This window comes from Mustelus asterias, chromosome 1, assembly GCF_964213995.1.
Source record: "Mustelus asterias chromosome 1, sMusAst1.hap1.1, whole genome shotgun sequence".
Lineage (NCBI taxonomy): Eukaryota > Metazoa > Chordata > Chondrichthyes > Carcharhiniformes > Triakidae > Mustelus > Mustelus asterias.
The window spans coordinates 172944785-172965698 of record NC_135801.1 but is presented as its reverse complement, the minus strand read 5'-3'; the positions used below and the strand labels follow the sequence as shown (position 1 = coordinate 172965698).

The 20914-nt window shown below is 43.2% G+C and overlaps 1 protein-coding gene across 1 annotated transcript in view; it reads left to right on the top strand.

Moving 5' to 3' along the window:
* The window catches only part of uvssa (UV-stimulated scaffold protein A), a 101085-nt gene that overhangs the window by 43305 nt on the left and 36866 nt on the right, over positions 1-20914 (top strand). Inside the window, exons 9-10 of the mRNA XM_078223186.1 lie at positions 2399-2552; positions 14077-14259. Coding sequence (XP_078079312.1) covers positions 2399-2552; positions 14077-14259 — 337 coding nt within the window. The remainder of the gene's footprint in view (positions 1-2398; positions 2553-14076; positions 14260-20914) is intronic.

Here is a 20914-nt window from a genome sequence, read left to right as displayed (position 1 = left end):
CACAAAACTTGGAAATATCATGAACTACAAGGAGGTTGGTAATAGACCTCGATGACGTAGGAAGGCTGGTACGATGGGTAGACATATGACAGATTAGATTTAATAGGTTTTAATAGGAAGTAGGAGAGGCAACGTTGGGGGAAGGTCTGAAACAGCTTCCTGGGGGTATATGTGCACAAATCTTTGAAGTTGCAGGGGTAAATTACTCTCTCTGTGTCTCTGTCTGTCTCTCTCCCTCTCTTTTCCCTTCTTGGAGAAGAGAAGATATTCAAAATCATGAGGGATCTAGATGGGAGAAAAATGGTTTGTTTTTGCGGAAGGGTCAAGTACCAGACCAGATACGAAGGTGATTGGCAAACGAACCCACGGTGGCAAGAGGAAAAACGTTTTTCATGCAATGAGTATTTCCGATCCAAAATGCACTGCCTTAGGGTGTGATGGTAGCAGATCCAATCGTGACTTTCAAAAAGGAATTGGATAAGCACCTGAACTGAGGGAGTTTACAGGACTACCGGGAAAAGTTGGGAGAGTGGGACTAGCTAGACCGCACATGCAAAGAGCAGGCACAGACATGATAGGTGGGATTTTATGGCTTCGCTCTTCCGTAAAATCCCGCCTGAGATCAACGGACCGTTCCATTGTCCGCCCCGTTCCCAGTCCGGGGGAGAGTGAGGCGGTAAAATTGTGGTCGATGGGTCTAACGGCCTCTTTCTGTGCTGTAACCATTCTATGATACTCTGATTTTAATTGAAACAAGTTTGTAAAGTCATTTGATGACATTTGACCAACCACCTCCAGACGACAAATCTATGCACCTTTTCTGCTCAACAAGTTAGAAACTATTCCAAATAGCTCCTTTGTTCGGGTTAAATGTAATTCAGAGAGCAAAGGGTTAAAAGTTTAAAAAGCATTAGAGTCTGTTGGAGCTTTCCATGGTTCAACTTCTATCAGCTGTTTCTATTATCTGTCTCAACAATTTACCAATTAAACTTCAGAGCAGATCCAATGTTGTTAAAGTAAGGGTAAAGCCTCACAGCTGAGGAAACCTTCCTTCTCTCTCTCTCTCTCTCTGCACCACTGAGGCCCTTTATCTTCTCCCTAATCCCAAGATTTCTGTCAGGACATAATCTCTTTCTCAAATTTACATTTTAATTACAAGTCCTGGTGAACTTGCTAAAATCAATAATGTCAGCATTCAGTGGCCTAGCTTTCAGCTACAGGCCCAGCCTTGCCATTTCCTGCTATTGATTAATCTTTTTAACTCTATCTTTGTTATTGCTTCAGGCAAATAGGTGACACTGAACAATTTTAAAAAGATTTTGGCGTTTTATAGTTTTGTACGAAGGTCATAGTTATAACAATGTGGTTCAGTGTATGAAAAATAAAGGGCAAAAACATTTTTTTTTGCAACAACCTTTGGTACTATATTCCACTAGCTTTGTTTTATCTCGGCATGCAAGCATAATTTTGATTAATGATCCTTTGCTGCCTTGAAATTGTTTGATCCAAATTATTTTAGCTATAACCCAGCACTAAACTAACTAATATTACTCCTTATCCCTCCCTCTAAAATCTTTCCCTTATCAAATTGTTGGGTACAGTCCCAGAGATGATTGAGGTCCTCTGATGTCTTGTCCAAATGCTAGTTCATGTATTAGCCTGGTCAGAGAGCGTCTTGTGATTTAATTGTTTACTTGACCTTGAGGCCCAGCACAGCTGAGCCTGGTTCTTCTCTCCCAGCTTGCGTGCACCTTTCATTTCCAGCAAGGGTCACCTGATAGTGATGAAGTGGAAACCCTAGCTTTTCCCCCAATTGCTTTCATGATTTTTGGCGCAAAGCCAACTGTAGCACCTCACCACTACTGACTTGCTGTAGATATGGGATTCAGAAGGCTACCTTTTTGATCTTCAAGGGCTTACTGCCAAAAGCTACGGTCCAGTTAAACATGAGGTGAGAGGAAAGAATGCTTTTTACTAAATGTTCCATTAGCTGTCATTTAGATAACCTACTTAAACACGTTGACCCTGATTTTACTGGCACGGCTGCCCAAGGCTCGTAAGATCTCGCCCGAGGCTAATGGGGAATGCAGTTCAGCGAGCCTCGCCGTGCTGGTAAAATCAGGGCCGTTGTGTTTACAACCTGGTTGGAATGTTACCGCCTTGTCTGCCCTGGAATCGAGGCAGGCGAGGCTCACAGAACGGAATTCTTCGTTGGCCTCGGGCAGGATTTTACAGGCCTTGGGCGGGCTTTATTCAATCATCATGAAGGTGATTGAATAAAGTGGTGACCATTGTTCAAAAGCTTTGTGTTGTATGTTTTATTTTGTGGCTTTTTATATATATTATACACAAAATATTCAGATCTTGCTGTCAGTTTATATTCTGTGTGTAAATCCAGGATTGAAGCCACTGGCAACAAAGGCCAAGGAAACAGTGAAGACATTAACGCCATCTCCTCGGCCCCCACCATCTCGGCGAAATGATGTGGAACTTGACCCAACATGTGCAGCAGCAACATTAAAGATCTTGAAGAAGAAGCTGGAGAAGTTCAGGTAAGTGCTTGTTATTCTGTCTTTTGTGACCATGTTCTTACAGATAAATGCACCAGACTCTACTTCAAGAACAAGAATAATGTGTATTTATGTTGCATCTTTACGCAGTATTTAAAAAATAAATGTCCTTCAGCGCTTCTCAGAATGATAATGGGGCAAATGTCCATCAGACACTCCTGGTTTCATATTGTCCTGCAACAGGAAGCAGCTGTATGCCAACATAGTTTTAAAAAAAAGGAAAGCAATGCTTTAAGATGCTGGGTCTCTGCTTTAGTGAAGCTCTGTTGGGGCTACAGTGCCAGTGCTTTCATATTATAAGTAAGTTTTTATTTTTCACCTGCAGTTGACATCAGTTATCCAGGGATTGACCTTGTATCCTTTACCCTTAACAATGCACCATTAATCACCTATTAATAACGATTAAGTCTACAGAAGATGCAGAGTTTCTCATGTCACGCTGTTTGCTTCCGTATCTCCAGATGTGCCATACTATAGTTTTATATTATGTTGATCTATGAATTCACCTGGATGAAACACTTGAAACTGTTATGCAGATTAACAGAGAAATGATTTTTTTTTGACAACAGTGAATGAACATTAGACTCCTGTTCATGTTGTATAACACTTTCACATCTCTCACTTCACATTGAAGGAGTTACTTTGAAACGTATTTCCTACTATTAGGTAGGTGAACTTAAAGCTATTTTGCTCTAGATTCCCCACACAGGGGAAACAGCCTCTCAGTATCTACCCTGTTAGCCTCTTCATAATCTTTAATGTTTTAGTGTGATTGCCACTCATTCTTCCAACTCCAGAGAATATAAACTCAATTTACTGAGCTGCTATTCAAAGGACAGCCTTCTTATCCCAGGGACCCATGGACCAATCGAGTGAACCTTTGCTGTACTGTCTGCAATGCAAGTATATCCTTCCTTAAATATGGAGACCAGAATTGCATAGAGTACCCCAGGTATGGTCTCACCAAAGCCCCGTACAATTGTAGCAAGACTCCTTCATTGATGTACACCAATCCCTTTGTAATAAAGGCCAACGTGCCATTTGCTTTCCTAATTGTTTGCTGTATCTGCATGCTAACGTTTTGTGTTCTTTGGGTGAATGCACTCAAATCGCTCTGAACAGCAACACTTACAAGTTTTGCACCTTTCCAAAATATTCTGCTTTTCTATTCTTATGACCAAAGTGAATATTCTCACAATTCCCACATTATACTCCAACTGCCACCTTGTTGCCCACTTATGTATCCTGTCTGTTTCTGTTTGCTGCCCCTCCGTGTCCTCCTCACAGCTTGTTTTCCCACATATCTTTATACCGTCAACAAACTTAGATACATTACTCTCCGTTTCTTCGAAGCCATGAGGGATTGTAAGTATCTGAGACTCCAGCAGGCCACTGATCAAAGCTAGCCAGTTTGAAAATGTCCCATTTACCCCTACTCTCTGTTTCCTGTCCATTGACCAGTCCTCTATCCTTACTAACATGTTCCCTCCAACCCTGTCGGCCCTTATCTTGTGTATTACGCGTTTGTGTGGCACCTTATTGCATGCTTTTTTTTGGAAATCTAAGAATACCACATCTATTGGTTCCTTTGTGGTATCCTTAGATTATAAAGGGAATAATAAGAATAAAATGAATAATAGTTTAGGCTTTCTATACGTGATCAATTTTAAATACTCCAGCTGGTAGTGCATGTGTGTGGAATGGAGGGTATGAAGAAGGTCAGACTTTGAACTGATGACTCCATTAGTAAACAACTTAGCAGCACTTGTACTGATATGGGGCCTGATTTTACCAAAACTTTGCACCAGTTTTCGGGCGCGAAATCGCAGTAAAGTTGGGCGTCAAGCCTATACTGCGATCTGCACCCGAATCCGAGCAGATCGCGGCTTCACCGACACCTGATTCGGGCGCGGGTCCGGCCCGCACCCGAATCGGGCGGCCCGACGATTTAAATGCATTTGTATGCATTTAAATCGACTTAATGAACCGTGCGCCCAACTCTACCACCAAATCCCACTTTACCGTCTTCTGGCCCGATCCGCGTCCGCGCTGTAAGCGACCTGCAAAATCAAAGTCTGAAGTCGCCACTGCAGCTTCCGAAGAGCGGGGTCAGAGACAGCAATGGCTCCCTGACCCAGGTCATCCTCTGGTCGGGGCGGGAGGGGGTTGGGAGGAGGAGAGGGGGTGTGACGTCTCATCCCCTGGGGTGGGGGGGAGCTGGGAGGAGAGGGGGTGTGACCGATCATCCTCTGGGGGTGGGGGGGGGGGGGGGGGGGGAGGCGCGGCGCGGCGTGGAGAGGGTGTGATGTCTCATCCTCTGGTCGGGGGGGTTCCGCTGCCTGTCTGCGGCCGATCCCTCCTGGCAAAATCACTGGTACAGTACCAGCCACAGATTACTCTTCCCTGCAGGTGCGAGAGAGCGGGAGAGATGGCTGTGGCTGGTAGTGTACCAGTGATGGTGCCAGGAGGGATCGGCCGCAGACGGGCGGCGGAACCCCCCCGACCAGAGGATGAGACGTCACACCTCCTCTTCTCCCCTCCCCCCGCCAGGGGATGATCAGTCACACCCCCTCCCCTCCCACCGCCTCCCCCCCGCCCCCGACCAGAAGATGAAGGTCAGAGAGCCGCTCTCTCCACTTTCTGCTTTTTTTTTCGTGCCCGGGCGCGCTCTGTCAGATTTTTTTCGAACTGCGCATGCGCAGCTCAGAGCTCCGATTGGTCCGCCAGCGCTAAGCCCCGCCCACAGCGCGGATCAGGCCGGAGCCGGCAAAACGCGTATGGGCGCGCTGGAAAGAGGATTCCAGGCGCAGATCTATTTGACGCACAGATCCGGCACTTAGACTCAAAATGGTAAAATTCCCCCCATAGTGTGTTATGAAGTGTATTCGTAGTGAATGCTATTCGTCACTGCACTTTGCAGAGGTTACCTTGGTTTTTGAGAACAATTTGTCTGAAATCAGTGTAACCAACTCAAAATTGAGAATTTTACGTACAAATCCCATTCAGTGCAAGTAGTGCGTCTGCAATCTATTGCTCAAGTTGATAAAACATAGAGCTAGACACACGCCCACAAAATTGGCCGAGATCTCCAGGATGATTTAAACACCATTAGGAGCCGCCAAATTTGCACATCTTTGAAGGGGCCCTAAAATTAAGCCAGTGCTTTTTGGCGCAAGGACTCTTAACAGGCATGCTTGAAAAACTTTTGAATATAATTTGGTTTTAATTCAGTAGAAAACTGACTATTGTACCCCAAAGTAACTAGCAAAATGTCCTGTACGTTTTTTAAAAAGTTATTTGTGGTAATTTAAAATCAGATTACACTGTGTTTAATTTGTGTTAATTTGTACAATTTTAGTTTTATTAATGAAACAGCACCAAATTACCACTTTTAAATCTATGAAGAATTTTGTTTTAAATTACATTTTGAAAACACTAACCAGTTGTTCTTGGCAGATCTGACTTTTGGTGATATGCAGGTAAGTTTGAGCAGATCTTTGAGGGAAATATATCTCAAAACAGCGCTAATTTTGGGCAATTTATAGTCAGCTTACTGATCGCATCCAAAGCAGGAACTTTGTTCCTCTATATTTGTTCCCGAGGTGGCAGAAGAAGGTCAGATAATAGATTGTTGCACATTAAACAGCTGCAGATGGTTTGACCCAAAGTTTGTTTCCTGAAATCCCCGAGAACAAAGAATATTTTATACGTTAAGTTGTTAACACATAAAGGGCAGGATTTAAACGCCTTTAAAAATAATCGCAAATCGGGGCCATTTACTCAACCATGCCATCTTACAGGAGGCGGCCTCCTAATTGGCAGCCTCTGAGTCTGTAGTTCAACTAAGGATGACAAGGGAGTCCTAGAGGGCCTGCAGCTTTGCCAGGACAGTAGCTGAACTGGCAATGGTGGGCACTGCTGCTGTAAGAGGGAACTGCAAGGGTGTCTCAGCACTTCAAGGCGCACCTCAGGATGTTCAACCATTTTTAAAACTAACTATGTCCACAGGTGCCAGGCCAGCCCTGTGGACAGTAAACCCCTCTGACATATGGCCTGTGGCAGCAGCTGAGGCGACTGATCCCTGTGACTCTGTGATAGGGTTGGCTGGGTCAAGCTAAAAGAGGCCTCAAAGAGCCCCCATTGCTTGCTACCAGCAAACTACCTTAAAGCACCTGCCGGGCTTTGACCATGTCAGGGTTGTGGGGTGCCCGTCTTCCATTTGGAAGATTCCTACAATGTCCCCAATCTGCCCACGAGTGGGGCCCTTAAAATGTGTAGATTGGCAATGAGCCACTGCTGGACGAATAACCATTGCCAGTTTCATTCCACCTGCAGCAAGCTCCGTGTGGCATGCTGACCTGATGTCCTACTTTCCTCCCTTGGTAAATGTCCGCCCATGGTGCCCCCACCACAAAACAGTGGTGGATGCGAAATTCATAATAGCTTGTGAAAAGGAACTACTTGAAAAATAATTTTACAAGGGATATGGAGGAACAACAGGGGATAGAAGCCAGCAAAGTTGCAGTGGCCAAAGAAACCTCGGCGTATAATGTAAGATATTATGAAAATTGCGCTTGGATCTGCAAGAAGACTTAATGCCGGAGTGCAGCGACTTCCTGCAAACTGTGTCCAGCATACCCTCTAATTCTATCTTTTACTTTTGTTCCATGCTTTTAAAACTCTACTATAACTCTTATGAGCTCTCTAACAATGCTCTACACCCTAGCTATAACTGGCACATTACATTCTGCACCCTCTCCTTTCCTTCTCTATGAACGGTATGTTTTGTCTGTATAGCGTGTGAGAAACAATACTTTTCACTGTATACTACTAATACATGTGACAATAATAAATCAAATCATAAGTTAAAGTTTCAGAGTATCGTATTTGAATGTTCAAAGTTTCACTATGACTCTATCTAGGGTGGCACGGTGGCACAGTGGTTAGCATTGCTGCCTCACAGCGCCAGGGATCCGGGTTTGATTCCTGTTTTGGGTCACTGTCTGTGTGGAGTTCGCACATTCTCCCCGTGTCTGCGTGGGTTTCCTCCGAGTGCTCCGGTTTCTGCCCACAGTCCAAAGATGTGTGGGTTAGGTTGATTGGCCATGCTAAATTGATCCAAATTTCGGGGGGATGAGCAGGGTAAATATGAGGGGTTACGGGGATAGGGTGGTGGGATTGTTGTCAGTGCAAGCTCGATGGGCCGAATGGCCTCCTCCTGTACTTGTAGGGATTCTATGATTCTAGTGCTGACTGATCCGCTGGCTTTTTCCAGCATGTTCTGCTTTTGATTTCCGACATCTGCTTTTTGTATTTTTGTTTAAAGCAATTATACAATTGGAACCAGCGCAGTCAGGGCTGATTAAAGAAATATCTCACTGTGAATGACATATATTTTGTGGTAGCTGAGAACAACTGTTGGGTGCTCTTATTGGAAAATGCCACCTCCAGAATAATTCTAAGGAATTCCAGTAAGTTAAAAGGGGTAAAATATGCTTCTCCCCCGTTGACCAGAAATTACCTCAGGGTAGAATTGAAGAAGATCGGGAGTGGCAGAATGTAACCCGTGCATACAAGATCTTAGAGACCTGGATTCACCAGCAGCGGGGCTGCTGATTGTAGCTTGTCACAGGAGGTACTTTCTGTTGAACAAGACAGAGACAATGCAAATTGAATCTTTGTTAATGAAGCTGAGGAGCTTTTGAAATTCATGATGTAGTGGCACACTGCAGAAAGCACTGCTGAAATAGATCTTGATCAAGTAATTGTACTGTGGTTTCAGTGACTGAGTTCTTTGAATCGATCCAGTAGAAACAATTTGGCCTTTATGAATTAGTTGAAGGGTTTCAGGTCACTTGGCAGGAACAGATGAAGGAAATGTACCCCAACCAGTTGAGTAATCTATCTGGGAATGTCTGAAACTGACTACTCATGATGGCCTTGCTAGTAAGACTTGACCTCCTACCAGATGGATGAGGGAGAACAACTAGACAGTTTCTTCATAGTTTCACCAGATTAGTGGAGAGTGGCAAATAATCTTTTCTTAGACAAATGATTGAAGTAAGGTTTGTATGATTGGCTATCTTTTGAGAGAATCTAATCAAGCCATATAGCTTCATTAGTTAGGTGGCAATGACACTGATAGCGTTTATGGCCATAATGACTGCAGCTAGATGATACATCATAATGGCTGCAGAGAAACATGAGAAACACAAGTTCAGTTACCAGTGGTGCATTCTTTCTTGTAATAAATGAAAATCTACACAAGAGGGCAGACAATATCTACTAGTTTCAGTTGTATAGTCTGCAATATTTTTTCATCTTACCAAGTTTTATATCCTAGTTATTTCAATTGATTTTGATTTTTGTTGGGAACAGGTGAGGGGGAGGGGTGTGTGTGTGTGCGGACGACAATGCATCTGAGCCCGGTTATCGATGGTGCACCAGGCCATGTTTGGAACATGGAGCTCACCCACCTTTACAGCCAGGCCTCATGTAAATAAAACTTCCCAAACACCAGGCCAGATTCACTACAGTGTGCAGTCGTTGATATTTGACTGCAGGAAGCTTCAGCTGGGGTCCTGTGGAAATGGGTCTGAATTTTATATTGTTAATGCGATATTTTGTTGGCTAGCCAATTAAAGGCCATGCAGCGTGAAAGGTGCTCAGTGAGAGAGGCTGAGCGCTGGAGGGGAGGGCAGGAAAAGGGTGGGTACTGAGAAAAGGGAACATGCGGCCTGGCGCTTCCATTGTGCTCCCTCAGGAGGGCAACTGCTGAACCTTAAAAATCAGTGGATAAACTATGCCATGAGTGTCGAGGCAACACAATCATACACAGACCTCAGTTGCCAGACACATTTATCAATTTTATTCCAGCCCTGATAATCCATCCCGCCCTGGATCAAGGTTGCAGCTAAAACAGAGAAAAATAGGAACAGGAGTAGGCCATTCAGCCCTTTGAGCCTGCTCTGTCATTCATTATGACCATGGCTGATCATCCAACTCAGTTACCTGTTCCGGCTTTCCCACCATATCCTTTGACGCCTTTAGCCCCTAGAGTTATATCTAACTTCTTGATAATAGACAATGTTTTGGCCTCAACTGCTTTCTGTGGTAGAGAATTCCACAGGCTCACCATTCTCTGGTTGAAGAAATTTCTCCTCACCTCAGTCCTAAATGGTTCAACTCCGTAACGTCAAACGTGAACCCTGGTTCTGGATTTTCCCCCACCATCGGGCGCATCCTTCCTGCATCTACCCTATCTAATCCTGTTAGAATTTTATAGGTTTCTATGAGTTGCCCCCCTTATTTTTATAAACTCCAGTGAATATAATCCTAACCTACTCAATATCTCCTCGTACGCCAATCCTGCCATCCCAGGAATCAGCCTTGTAAGCCTTTGCTGCACTCCCTCTATAGCAAGAACATAGTTTTTCATAAAAGGAGACCAAAACTGCACACATTATTCCAGGTGTGGTCTCACCAAGGTCCTGTATAACTGCAGCAAGACGCCCCTGCTCCTGTACTCGAATCCTCTCGCTATGAAGGCCAACATACCATTTGCCTTCTTTACTGCCTGCTGCACGTACAGGCTTACCTTCAGCGACTGGTGTACAAGGACACCCAGGTCTCTCTACACATTCCCCTCTCTTAATTTATAGCCATTCAGATAATAATCTGCCTGTTTTTGCTACCAGTGTGGATAACTTTGCATTTATCCAGATTATACCGCATCTGCCATGCAGATGCCCACTCATTCAGCCTGTCCAAATCAGACTGAAGCATCTCTGCATCCTCCTCCCAGCTCACCCTCTCACCCAGCTTTGTATCGTTGGCAAGTTTGGAGATATTACATTTAGTTCCCTCATCATAGAATCCTACAGTGCAGAAAGAAGCCATTCGGCCCATCGAGTCTGCACCAACCACAATCCCACCCAGGCCCTATCCACATATCCCTACATATTTACCCACTAACCCCTCTAACCTATGCATCCCGGGACACTAAGGGGCAATTTAGAATGGCCAATCAACCTAGCCCGCACATCTTTGGACTGTGGGAGGAAACCGGAGCACCCGGAGGAAACCCACGCAGACACAGGGAGAATGTGCAAACTCCACACAGACAGCGACCCGAGCCGGGATTCGAACCCAGGTCACTGGAGCTGTGAAGCAGCAGTGCTAACCACTGTGCTACCGTGCCACCCATCTGAACTCCTCTAAATCATTAATGTATATTGTGAATAGCCTGAGTCTTAGCACGGATCCCAGTGGTACCAGTTGGAAAAAGACACATTTATTCCTGTCTGCCAAACCATTTTCTATTCATAAAACGTAAAGGCCGCCTGGCCATCGGCCTATCCGTCAATCGTAAAAGGCATGGGTCATGTAAAATTGCATTTATATTGGCTTCTTGATTGTCAGCGGGCACGTTACTGACATGCGTCCCTGCCCGCTGAAAGAAATATTACGCGAGGGCATGATGACGTTGGGACACATGCCCAATGCCTTCCCACGTGATTTTACATGCTTCTGGGTCGGGCGTGCCCCCACCCAAGCAACATAAAATTCTGGCCATGGTCTTTGGCAGCTAGTGCACTGGGGATTATCCGAACCTAAGAATTGGGATGGCTGGGAATTAATTCATGATGATAACATCGCAAGCCAGCTAGGGATTCTTCTTCGTGTTGCCTGATTTGAGGGGATACCAGACTGACAGTTCCCCAAAGATTGAAGTCAGCAGACATGTGCAGTGGCTGGGAAAAGCGATGGGCTACTTGTTGGGAGAGGAGGGGTGATGGTGGATCACTCCTCGCCTCCTGGTTCACAAATAGCACTGGGAGAGTTGAAGTTTTAAAATTTACCTGGGCCCCTCTAACCCGTTGTCTCCTCCCACCAGGGTTCTGCTGGCAGGCAGCAGGTAGTGCAAGACTCCCTTGCATTGAAGTGAAATTGCATGGCAGCGCTGATAATCTAACGATAACCATGCTCATAAAATTCTGGAGGAAAAGTTGTGTGGTGAGCTATCACTCGTTGTTACATTTTGGAATTGAAGAATAGAGAAATGGGGCATTTTTGAGTTTGTTCTGAGTTAACTGATCTCAGCTGTGATGGTGAAAGGGTTGTTACAATTCATCTTGTCCCATTTGGCCGAGAGAGAAAGAGGAAAACAGTAAAGGTTCAGACTTTCAATCGTTTTTCAGTGACCCTTGCTGAAAAATGTGTGTCCGGACATGAAGTGAACACATGATTGAGCTTGGATGTGAATGCCCCTGTGGTTGAATAGCTTACTAACTCCCCTTGGTCAGGGACACACATGCAGAATGCCAACTGTAGAAAACTGTCGCACCATGGAATTGCATTCCAGTTAGAGTCAGAGCCTTCTGTAGAATGGAGAATAAAGATTTGCTATAAAATCTGTCCTGTTGGCAACCTACCTGCTGGTCTCAATTGGTCAATTGTGTAGCTCACACAAGCATTTCTAGAACAATTTAAGCATACAGCAAAGATTCAAATTATACGTAAATGAGAGAGGCAAATATATCCTGGGATTTATAGATTAGAGCAATGAATATAACAAAGAAAGCAACACTAATTTTCCATAACATTTTTGTTAGGGTGCAACTGGCATATTGTGTGGACTTTTAAGCACCAGTTATAGGATGGAATATGGGGTAATTGGGAAAAGTCAGATGAATTGAAATGGCACCAGAATTAAAAGACCAAAGAAGAGTACAGCACAGGAACAGGCCCTTCGGCCCTCCAAGTCTGCGCCCATCATGATGCCTGCCTAAACTAAAACTGTATGCACATAAAAGAACATTTTTTTTTGCCGAGTCTCCATCGAGAATTGAACTCACGAACCCTGATTTACAAGACCAGTGCTCTAATCACTGAGCTATGTAGTCATGTCGAGCCTATAGTTATGAAGAAAGCGCTATATTGGAGCTCTTCCCCCCCCCCCCCCCCCCACCCCACAAACTAGAATATAGAAGGTTACAATAGCATCAGTTTTTTTCCAAAATTGGCAGCTGCTTTGCGAGGGTAAACAGTCGAGCATTGGTGGGAATTCAGTAGGAGCTGCTCCAGAAGTATGCTGCACTTCAACAGCTCCTGCTCTTAGAGAGTTCCAAGCCACTGGGTCTACTGGTTAATGAAATGGTAAGCATATATTCAGGAACATCATCAGAAAATTGAAGGGGGAAATTAAAAGCATTCTTTCAACTTGAGGGTTTTTGGAAATTGAATATTTTACCACCAGTGTCTTTTCGGCCAGATGTAATAACCTGATTTGAAAGGGAATTGGGCGAGTAAATGAAAAGGAAGAATAGAAAAGCATACAGTGGAAGGAGGGAAATAAAAACGAGTAGCTACTTCCAGTTGAAGACGTAGCAGTGACACAGACTTCCTCTGCTGTTGACTTCAATGATGCCTGATTTAAACGAGATAACTAAACATAAAATTACAAATTCTGCAGTTTTAAAATCGAGCAGAGTACACAAATAGATATGAAAATGTGTGATCTATCCATACCTGTTGACCTGTAGTATCTAATTGTACCTAAGCATTTATGAATTACTTTGTACTATTAGCCTTCGGTGGATCAAAGGAACACTTGTGTAGCTCATTTGGTTTAGAATTTTCAATTTCCTTTTCTATTTACTAAGTGTCAGCTTAGTTCAGCCAGTAGCTTTCTCAGCTCTGAATGACAAGTTCTGGGTTCAAGCCCCGTTGCAGAATATAAGCGCTGCAGTGCTGAGGCAGTGCGACATTGTTGGGGGTGCCACCTTCGTGAGCAAGGCACTAAACTAAGGTCCCACCTGTATGTTCAGGTGTAGATATCCCTTAATGCTATTCAAAGGGCAGGGACTTCTGGTTTCTTGACAAACGTTCTGTTTAGTATACTTTAAAAAAGATAGATTAAGTGGTTATTTATTTTGTTTTGCTCTTTGTGGGACCTTGTTGTCCACAATTTACTATGCATATTTGCTTACACTTCAAACTAATTTGTTGGTTATGATGAGATTTTGAGGTATTTGGAGGGCATGACGCACTTATCTACATTTAAAAATGGCTTATTGTTTGCAATAGGTTCGCAGTTCTCAAAATGCAGTGTCCAAATGTACATCTGGATTTCTTTCTCCTAAAAATAGTTTGTATAATATTTTAAATGTGAGTTGTTCAAGTAAAATTCTGAAGAAGAGATGGAAAGAGAATGGTGGCCAGTAAAATTTGCCATTGTATCTTTTCAGTTGTTGCTTTCTCATGCTGTGTCCACTTTTATTTTCCCCTGGGTGACCTCCAGAATTATCTATAATCCCCGGAGTAGGTTGCCTGCTGGAAACTTCATCAAATTCACTGGCAAGTTGTAATGTGTATAATGGCAGTGTTAGTCAAAGTGGGTCTGCATTAATGTGAATGTTAGTGCAAAGGTTAATGAAACTAGAACAGTGATTGTGCAGCACATTATCTTCTATTGATTTTTTAAAAATATATGTTCTTCCAACAGCCTGCCTGGAACCTCAGACGGGGCAGACGTGCAGGCCTCTACATCAGCAAGACCTGAATTATCCAATGAACATGACAAGAAAAGGAAAAGGGAAGAAGAGATAGAAAAAGCTCCTGTGATGCCTTTTGGGATCGACCTTTACTACTGGGGAAAAGAGCAGTTAACAACTGGCAGAATTCTCAAGTAATTTATTTTCTGATTTTTTATTGTAACAGCACTGACTAAATTGTGGATGCAGGATTATTACAAAAGGTGGGTGGAGCGGGGCTCCATCTCGTGCCGCAGTGCTCAACCTAGCATTGCTTATGATGTGAGAATCACAAATATCATAATTGTCTTTGAAATGACGGAATCATTTGGATAATGGCTGTTTTAAAATTCAGCACAATGAGTACCTAGAACGCCTCTCATCATATCCAACCAATGCGGAATCACCAAAGTCACCAGAGTAAGCAGCCAACACAAATTTAGGCAACAGGAAACCGTGCTTAATTTGTACAGGGCTGCAGTTGGGTCGCACCTTGAACTGACATCTCAAAGAGAAAAAGTGTCACCACCTAAAGGAGATGAACAGCAGACTCATGGGAACAACACCCTTCTTCCCCGTCCCCATCAAGTCTCAGGGATACTGATTTGGAACTAAATGGTCATTCCATTTCATTCCATTCATCATCCCATTCCTAAATCCTGGAACTCCCTTCCTAACAACACCGTGGGATGTGGGTGTACCTATATGACACCGACTGTAGCAGTTCAAGAAAATGATTCACTGCCACCTTCACCTCCTCAAAGGAAATTGGGAATGTGCAATAAATGCCGATCTTGCCAGTCCATGGTCGAATGAGGAAAAAGGGATTCTGAGTCCTAAACTGAAAATAGATTACAACAGCAAGAATTGAGATACAGTCTGGATTTTGGGTACAGTTTTGGGTGGGCAATTATAGAAATTTTTGGGATCTTGAAAAAAGTTTCAGTAGGGTTCAGCAGGATGATATAAAGTTGAAATGATAGAGTATGTTTTTAATAACACATTTAATGGGAAGCTTCAGCGGCTGGCAGCAGACATTTGCGATGTAGGTGTGCAATGTCGGGAGACAGGTACTGGGGGCAGTGCCAGGGACCAATGCCAGGGCACTGCCTGGCCATGTCCCTTTCCCCTGGGGCCTATAGTGACCTTTGCGCCCCCGGAGGGAACCTCTGGACAGTTTCACATCTGGATAAAACCTGTCGCAAACCTTGTCAACGTGACGTCACGTCGGCAAGGTGTGGAAATCTGGGGAGGGGGGGAGGATCTGGTGAGGGAGGTCTTTAGTTATACTTAAATTTATTGAAATGTATGAAAATCAGGATCTGGGCACGCACCTGACCACGTCGCTGGTGAGGGTCAGCGGAAATAGCGATCTTGCCGGCAAGATTCGCGATTTCCGGGTTTCGCCGGATCTTGAGCCCCGGGCAGAGATTGTGGGTTCAAGATCCCGCCCTCAGCTTCGGCTAATAAAGGAAAGGATTCCATCTGCCGCATTAATCACCTTATCAACCTGTCCTGCTACCATGGAGGATCTGTGGACATTCACTCCGAGGTCTCAGACTTCCTCTACACCTCTCCATATCCTCCCATTTATTGTGTATTCCTCTGTCTTCTTTGACCTCCTCACGTGCATCACCTCACACTTCTCCAGGTTGAATTCTATTTGCCACTTTTCTCCCCACCTGTCCAGTCCATTGATATTTTCCTGCAGTCCACAGGAATCCTCTATCAACCATGTGGCCAATTTTTGTGTTGTCTGCAAACATCTCGATAATTCCCCCGGCATTTACATCCAAATCATTAATATATTACCACAGAAAGCAAGGGGCCTTACTTCACTGGTAGAATTCAGGACTATATTTGGACTCAGGTTGTAATGAGGAGTGTAGCTGAGTGGCCCTGGCAGAACTCAAACTGAGCGTCAGTGAGCAGGTTATTGGTGAGTAAGTGCTGCTTGATAGCACCGTTGACAACTCCTTCCATCACTTTGCTGAAGATTAGAAATAAGCTGATCGGGTGGTAATTAGCTAGATTGAATTTGTCTTTCTTTTTATGGACAGAACATACCTGGGCAATTTTCTGCATTGTTGCGTAAGTGCCAGTGTTGTAGCTGTTGGTTGGGAGTGTGGCCGTTGCTGAAACAGGCCTTCATTGCCACGGTTGGGATGTTGCCAGCTTCTCTAGTCTTTGCTATCATCAATGCACTCAAACCTGTTATATTATGCATATTACAGAGTAGTGAAAGATTCATCCATTTTACCTTTGTATTTATTGAGATGTGGATGTCAGTGCTGAGAAATGGAACAGTTTTTTATTTTGTCCATCTGATCTCAACCTAAAGTGTTCCCAGATCAGGTGCACACAAAATAGAATAAAGATTCCCGAATAAAAAACAGAAAATGCTGGGAATGTTCAGCAGATCAGGCAGCACTTGTGGAGAGAGAAACTAATATTGTTTCAGGTTGATGACTCTTTTCACTAGAACGCACCTTTTGAATTTGATATCCACTTGTTCATGCAGGTGAATTGGCCACCGAGTGCCTAAAACAAATGACACCCTGGTATCCTCCAGAAAATGAGTGAGAAAAAAGTCAATCGACAGATGGAAGGCTATATCTAAGTATCCGAGGATAGTGAATGGCCTTGCAAACAAAAATTGGAGGCATTAACCTAATGAGAATCTAAAACTGGCAGGTTAGAAAGTTTCACAGGGTGCTATTGATGCGTACTCTATAAGCACAGAGTCATCGTGATCAGGCAGCATGGAATTAGAAGCAATGTGATTTGCCCAGGGGAAGAAATTTGATGTGATACGTCATTCCACAAATTTCTACGTTTATCAAATGAATCATTGTTTAAAAAAAGCTTTGAGGCAGTGAAACTGCTGGCTTCTGAGCAAAACAAAGTGTGTGACCTAGTGATACTTTACAAAGATAGAGCTCTTTGAGAACATAGTAAACTGATCAGTGCCAATTTACATGGAATTTGTAGGCAATGTCTATTGAAGTGTTCTGCATTATTTATTTTATATATTTTTTTATGTTATTCAAAACAAAACAGAACGAACTGAGTGCAGACAGAGATTCATGACCTAATAGCCATTACAGAGGCATGGCTGCAGGATGGCATTGATTGGGGCCTGAATGCTAAAGGGTATGTGACTCTTAGGAAGTTAGGAAAAGGTGCATATTCGCACAATAGAGAGGGATGACCTAAGTTTTGGAAATCAGGATATAGAAGTGGTTTGGGAATGAGATGAAGAATGATAAAGGCAAGAAGTCACTTAGAAACTACAGAATCCCTCCAGTGCAGAAGGAGGCCATTTGGCCCATCGAGTCTGCGAAAATTAGAAAATAGTAAATGTAGCTCCTCTATTCAGTAAAGGATGGAGACAAAAAACAGGGAACTATAAGCTATAGTTTAACATCTTTCATAGGGAAAATATTAGAAGTTATTATGAAGACATTAAAACAGGGCATTTAGATAAATTCAAAGCATTCTGGCAGAGTCACCATGGCTTTGTGAAAGGGAAATCATGTTTAACTAACTTATTGGCCATCTTTTAAGTAGTAACATATGCTGTGAATAAAGGGAAATGGTAGGTGTACTGTACTTAAGTTTTCAGAAGACATTTGATAAGGTACAATATTGTCCAATGCAAGAGTAGGAATGTTTTACAGGACATTGGTGAGGCCACATCTTGAGTACTGTGTACAGTATTGGTCTCTTTATGTAAGGAAAAATGTAAATGCATTGGTAGCAGTTCAGAGAAGGTTTACTAGATTAATATTTGTAATGGATGGATTGTCTTCTGAGGAAAGGCTGGACAGACTCGGCTTGTATCCACTGGAGTTTAGAAGAGTAAAGATTGACACCTGTAAGATCTTGACAGGGTGAATGTGGAAAGTATGTTTCCATCTATGGGAGAATCCAGAACTTGGGGTCACAGCTTAAAAATAAGGGGGTCACCCATTTAAGACCGAGATGAGGATTTTTCTTCCTCTGAGGGTTACGAGACTTTGAATTTTCTTCCTCAAAAGTTGGTTTGAGGCAGAGTCTTTGAATTTCTTTAAGGCAGAAGTAGATAGAGTTTTGATGAGCGAAGGTTTTCAGGGTAAGTAGGAATGCAAAGTTGAGATTCAAATGAGATCAGCCATGATCTTATTGAATGGTGGAACATTATGTAAGGAAAGATGTAAATGCATTGGAAGCAGTTCAGAGAAGGTTTACTAGATTAATACTTGTCATGGATGGGTTGATGAGCACCTACTCAAGGGACTGAATGGCCTACTCATTATTCATGTGTTCGTATTGGTTTTCAGAATTATTGTAAGGAACCAGTGCTGAGGCTCAGAGGAGAAGTGCAGGACCAGGTAGTCAGAACTATCAGTCTGAGTCTTTCCCCTTTTACAAAAGCAACCGAGGTAATGTGGGAGAGATTCTCATTTTCTATCTACCCAGTTGGAAACCCGACGTCCAGAACTATTACAGCCGTAATTATAGCTGGAGTGTTATCTTCAGCAAAACATTACATTTAAATGGAAAGGAAAATGTTAAAATTAAAATAACAACTTAAAAAGAAAGGCTGGAGATTTAGTCACTGTGACACTGCAGGCTGTTGCTTACTGATAGCAGCCAGAGAAAATTGCTGCATCACTGTGTAGTCTGTCTACTTGCTGTTTTGAGTGTAACATTTTCCATTGCCAAGCGAGGGAAACATTTGATTTGTGGCAGTAGTGGATCTGCCACTGGCCGCATGATCTGTGCTTTTTTGCCTGAAGGAAAATTGGGAGACGGAAGTTTTCGAAGCATCTTCTCTTAAGTGTGTCTGATTGTGGTTATTAGCCCTTAAAACTACTGAAACACTTATAGCTGATGCTCCTGTGACATCGAGATAGCTCTTCGTGAGCCCACGAGGTAACCTGATACAAATTCTAACAACTCCAACTTGTCCTTTCCCCTGAGGAAAATTCACACTGAGCCATGTCCTTATCTTATGCTTTTCTGCTTTAGCTGGATACTGGTCAAGTGCATTTTTAAAAAGAAATATCTGAAAACCCGTGATTAAGTCCAAATTCGGGTTTTAAATTTAAACAGTGCCAATTACTGAGGTGTGAGTTTATCGAGGTAGATTCAGAAATTAGATTAAAATATATAATGGTAGAAACGCAATGGCAAATGTTTAAAGAAATAATTCATAATTGTCAACAAATATACATTCCTTTAAAACTCCATGGAAAAGTGGTTCAACCTTGGGGATGATTGTATTTGGTTAAACAAGACTTTCACAATGTTCCTAAAAGATGAGTAAACCTGAGGATTGTAAAATCAGCATGATCAAAGATGATAAAGAAGGGGGAAATACAATGTCAGGGTGAACTGGCTAGAAATATAAAAACAAATTGTAAGAGCTTTTTACCAATGTGTACAGAGGAAGAGATTAGCAAAGGTAAATGTCCATCCCTTAGAGGTAGGGACAGAAGAAATTATAATGGGCAATAAAGAAATGACAGGGCTGTTAAACAAGAATTCAATGTCTATCTTGCAGTAGGTGACCTAAAAATAGAAATATATAACACCCGCTGGTTTCCCCGGTCCATCCTATTGATTGCACCCTCAAAAAGCATTTAATAGATGTGTCAAACACCATTCCCTTGCAAAAAACCTATGCTGGCTCTGCCAAATCAAATTGTGACTTTCCAAACGCTCTGTTACCACACCTTTAATAACAGATTCGAGGAGAAATTATATAGGAAATAAGGAAATGGTTATTTCGGTATTTGTTGCCTGCCTTAACATTAGAAGATACAAATAACTGACTTGAAATGAAAATTCCTATGGTGCAGAAGAAGGCCATTTGGCCCATCATGTCTGCACCGACTCTCCGAAGGAGCCCATAACATCCCACAAATAGTTGTAAATCAGGAATTGGAAGGAAGGGAGGTTGGAGGGAGGACTCTCTGAAAGAGCACCCCACCCAGGACCAACCCCCGTAATCTTGCACATTTACCACACATCGTGGGGCACTAAGGGGCAATTTAACACGGCCAATCCACCTAACCCGCACATATTTGGATTGTGGGAGGAAACCAGAGCACCCGGAGGAAACCCACGCAGACATGGGGAGATTGTGCAAACTCCACACAGACAGTCACCCAAGGTTGGAATCAAACCCGGGCCCCTGGTGTTGTGAGGCAGCAGTGCTGCGCCAGCTGTAAGTTGTGGACAACCAAGAGTCTAATGAGGGTGAGGAACTTAAGGTAATTAATATTAAAAGCTGCTGGAAAAATTTATGAGACGATCAGCCAACAAATTGCCCAGATTTAATGGCTTATACCCTAGGGTTTTGCGGAGGTGGTGGATGGGATTTGATCTTCCCGCATTCACTAGATTCTAGAGCGATCCCTGTGAATGAGAGGGTAGCAAATGTAACTCGGATGTTCTAGCAAGGAGGGAAAGAGAAAGAGAAGGCTACAGGTCAGTTAGCCAGACCTCTGATTACTAAAACCCATGCAGAACAAAACTAAAATTGGACTTAGTGAATCATGAGACTGGGCAGAATCCCATGTTGCTATCATACAGCAATGGTCAATTTTCATTTTGTGGTCCGATTTGCATCTTATTTACTTTTCTTTGTTTTAATTACATTTGAATGATTTCCATAATCATCTGTATAATTTTTGAATATTTCTCTGGACATAATGTGCATGTCTACATTTGAATAGAAGCAGCAATTTCCCCAGGGTAGAGGAGTCCAAAACTAGAGGGCGTAGGTTTAAACTGAGAGGGGAAAGATTTAAGAGGGACCTG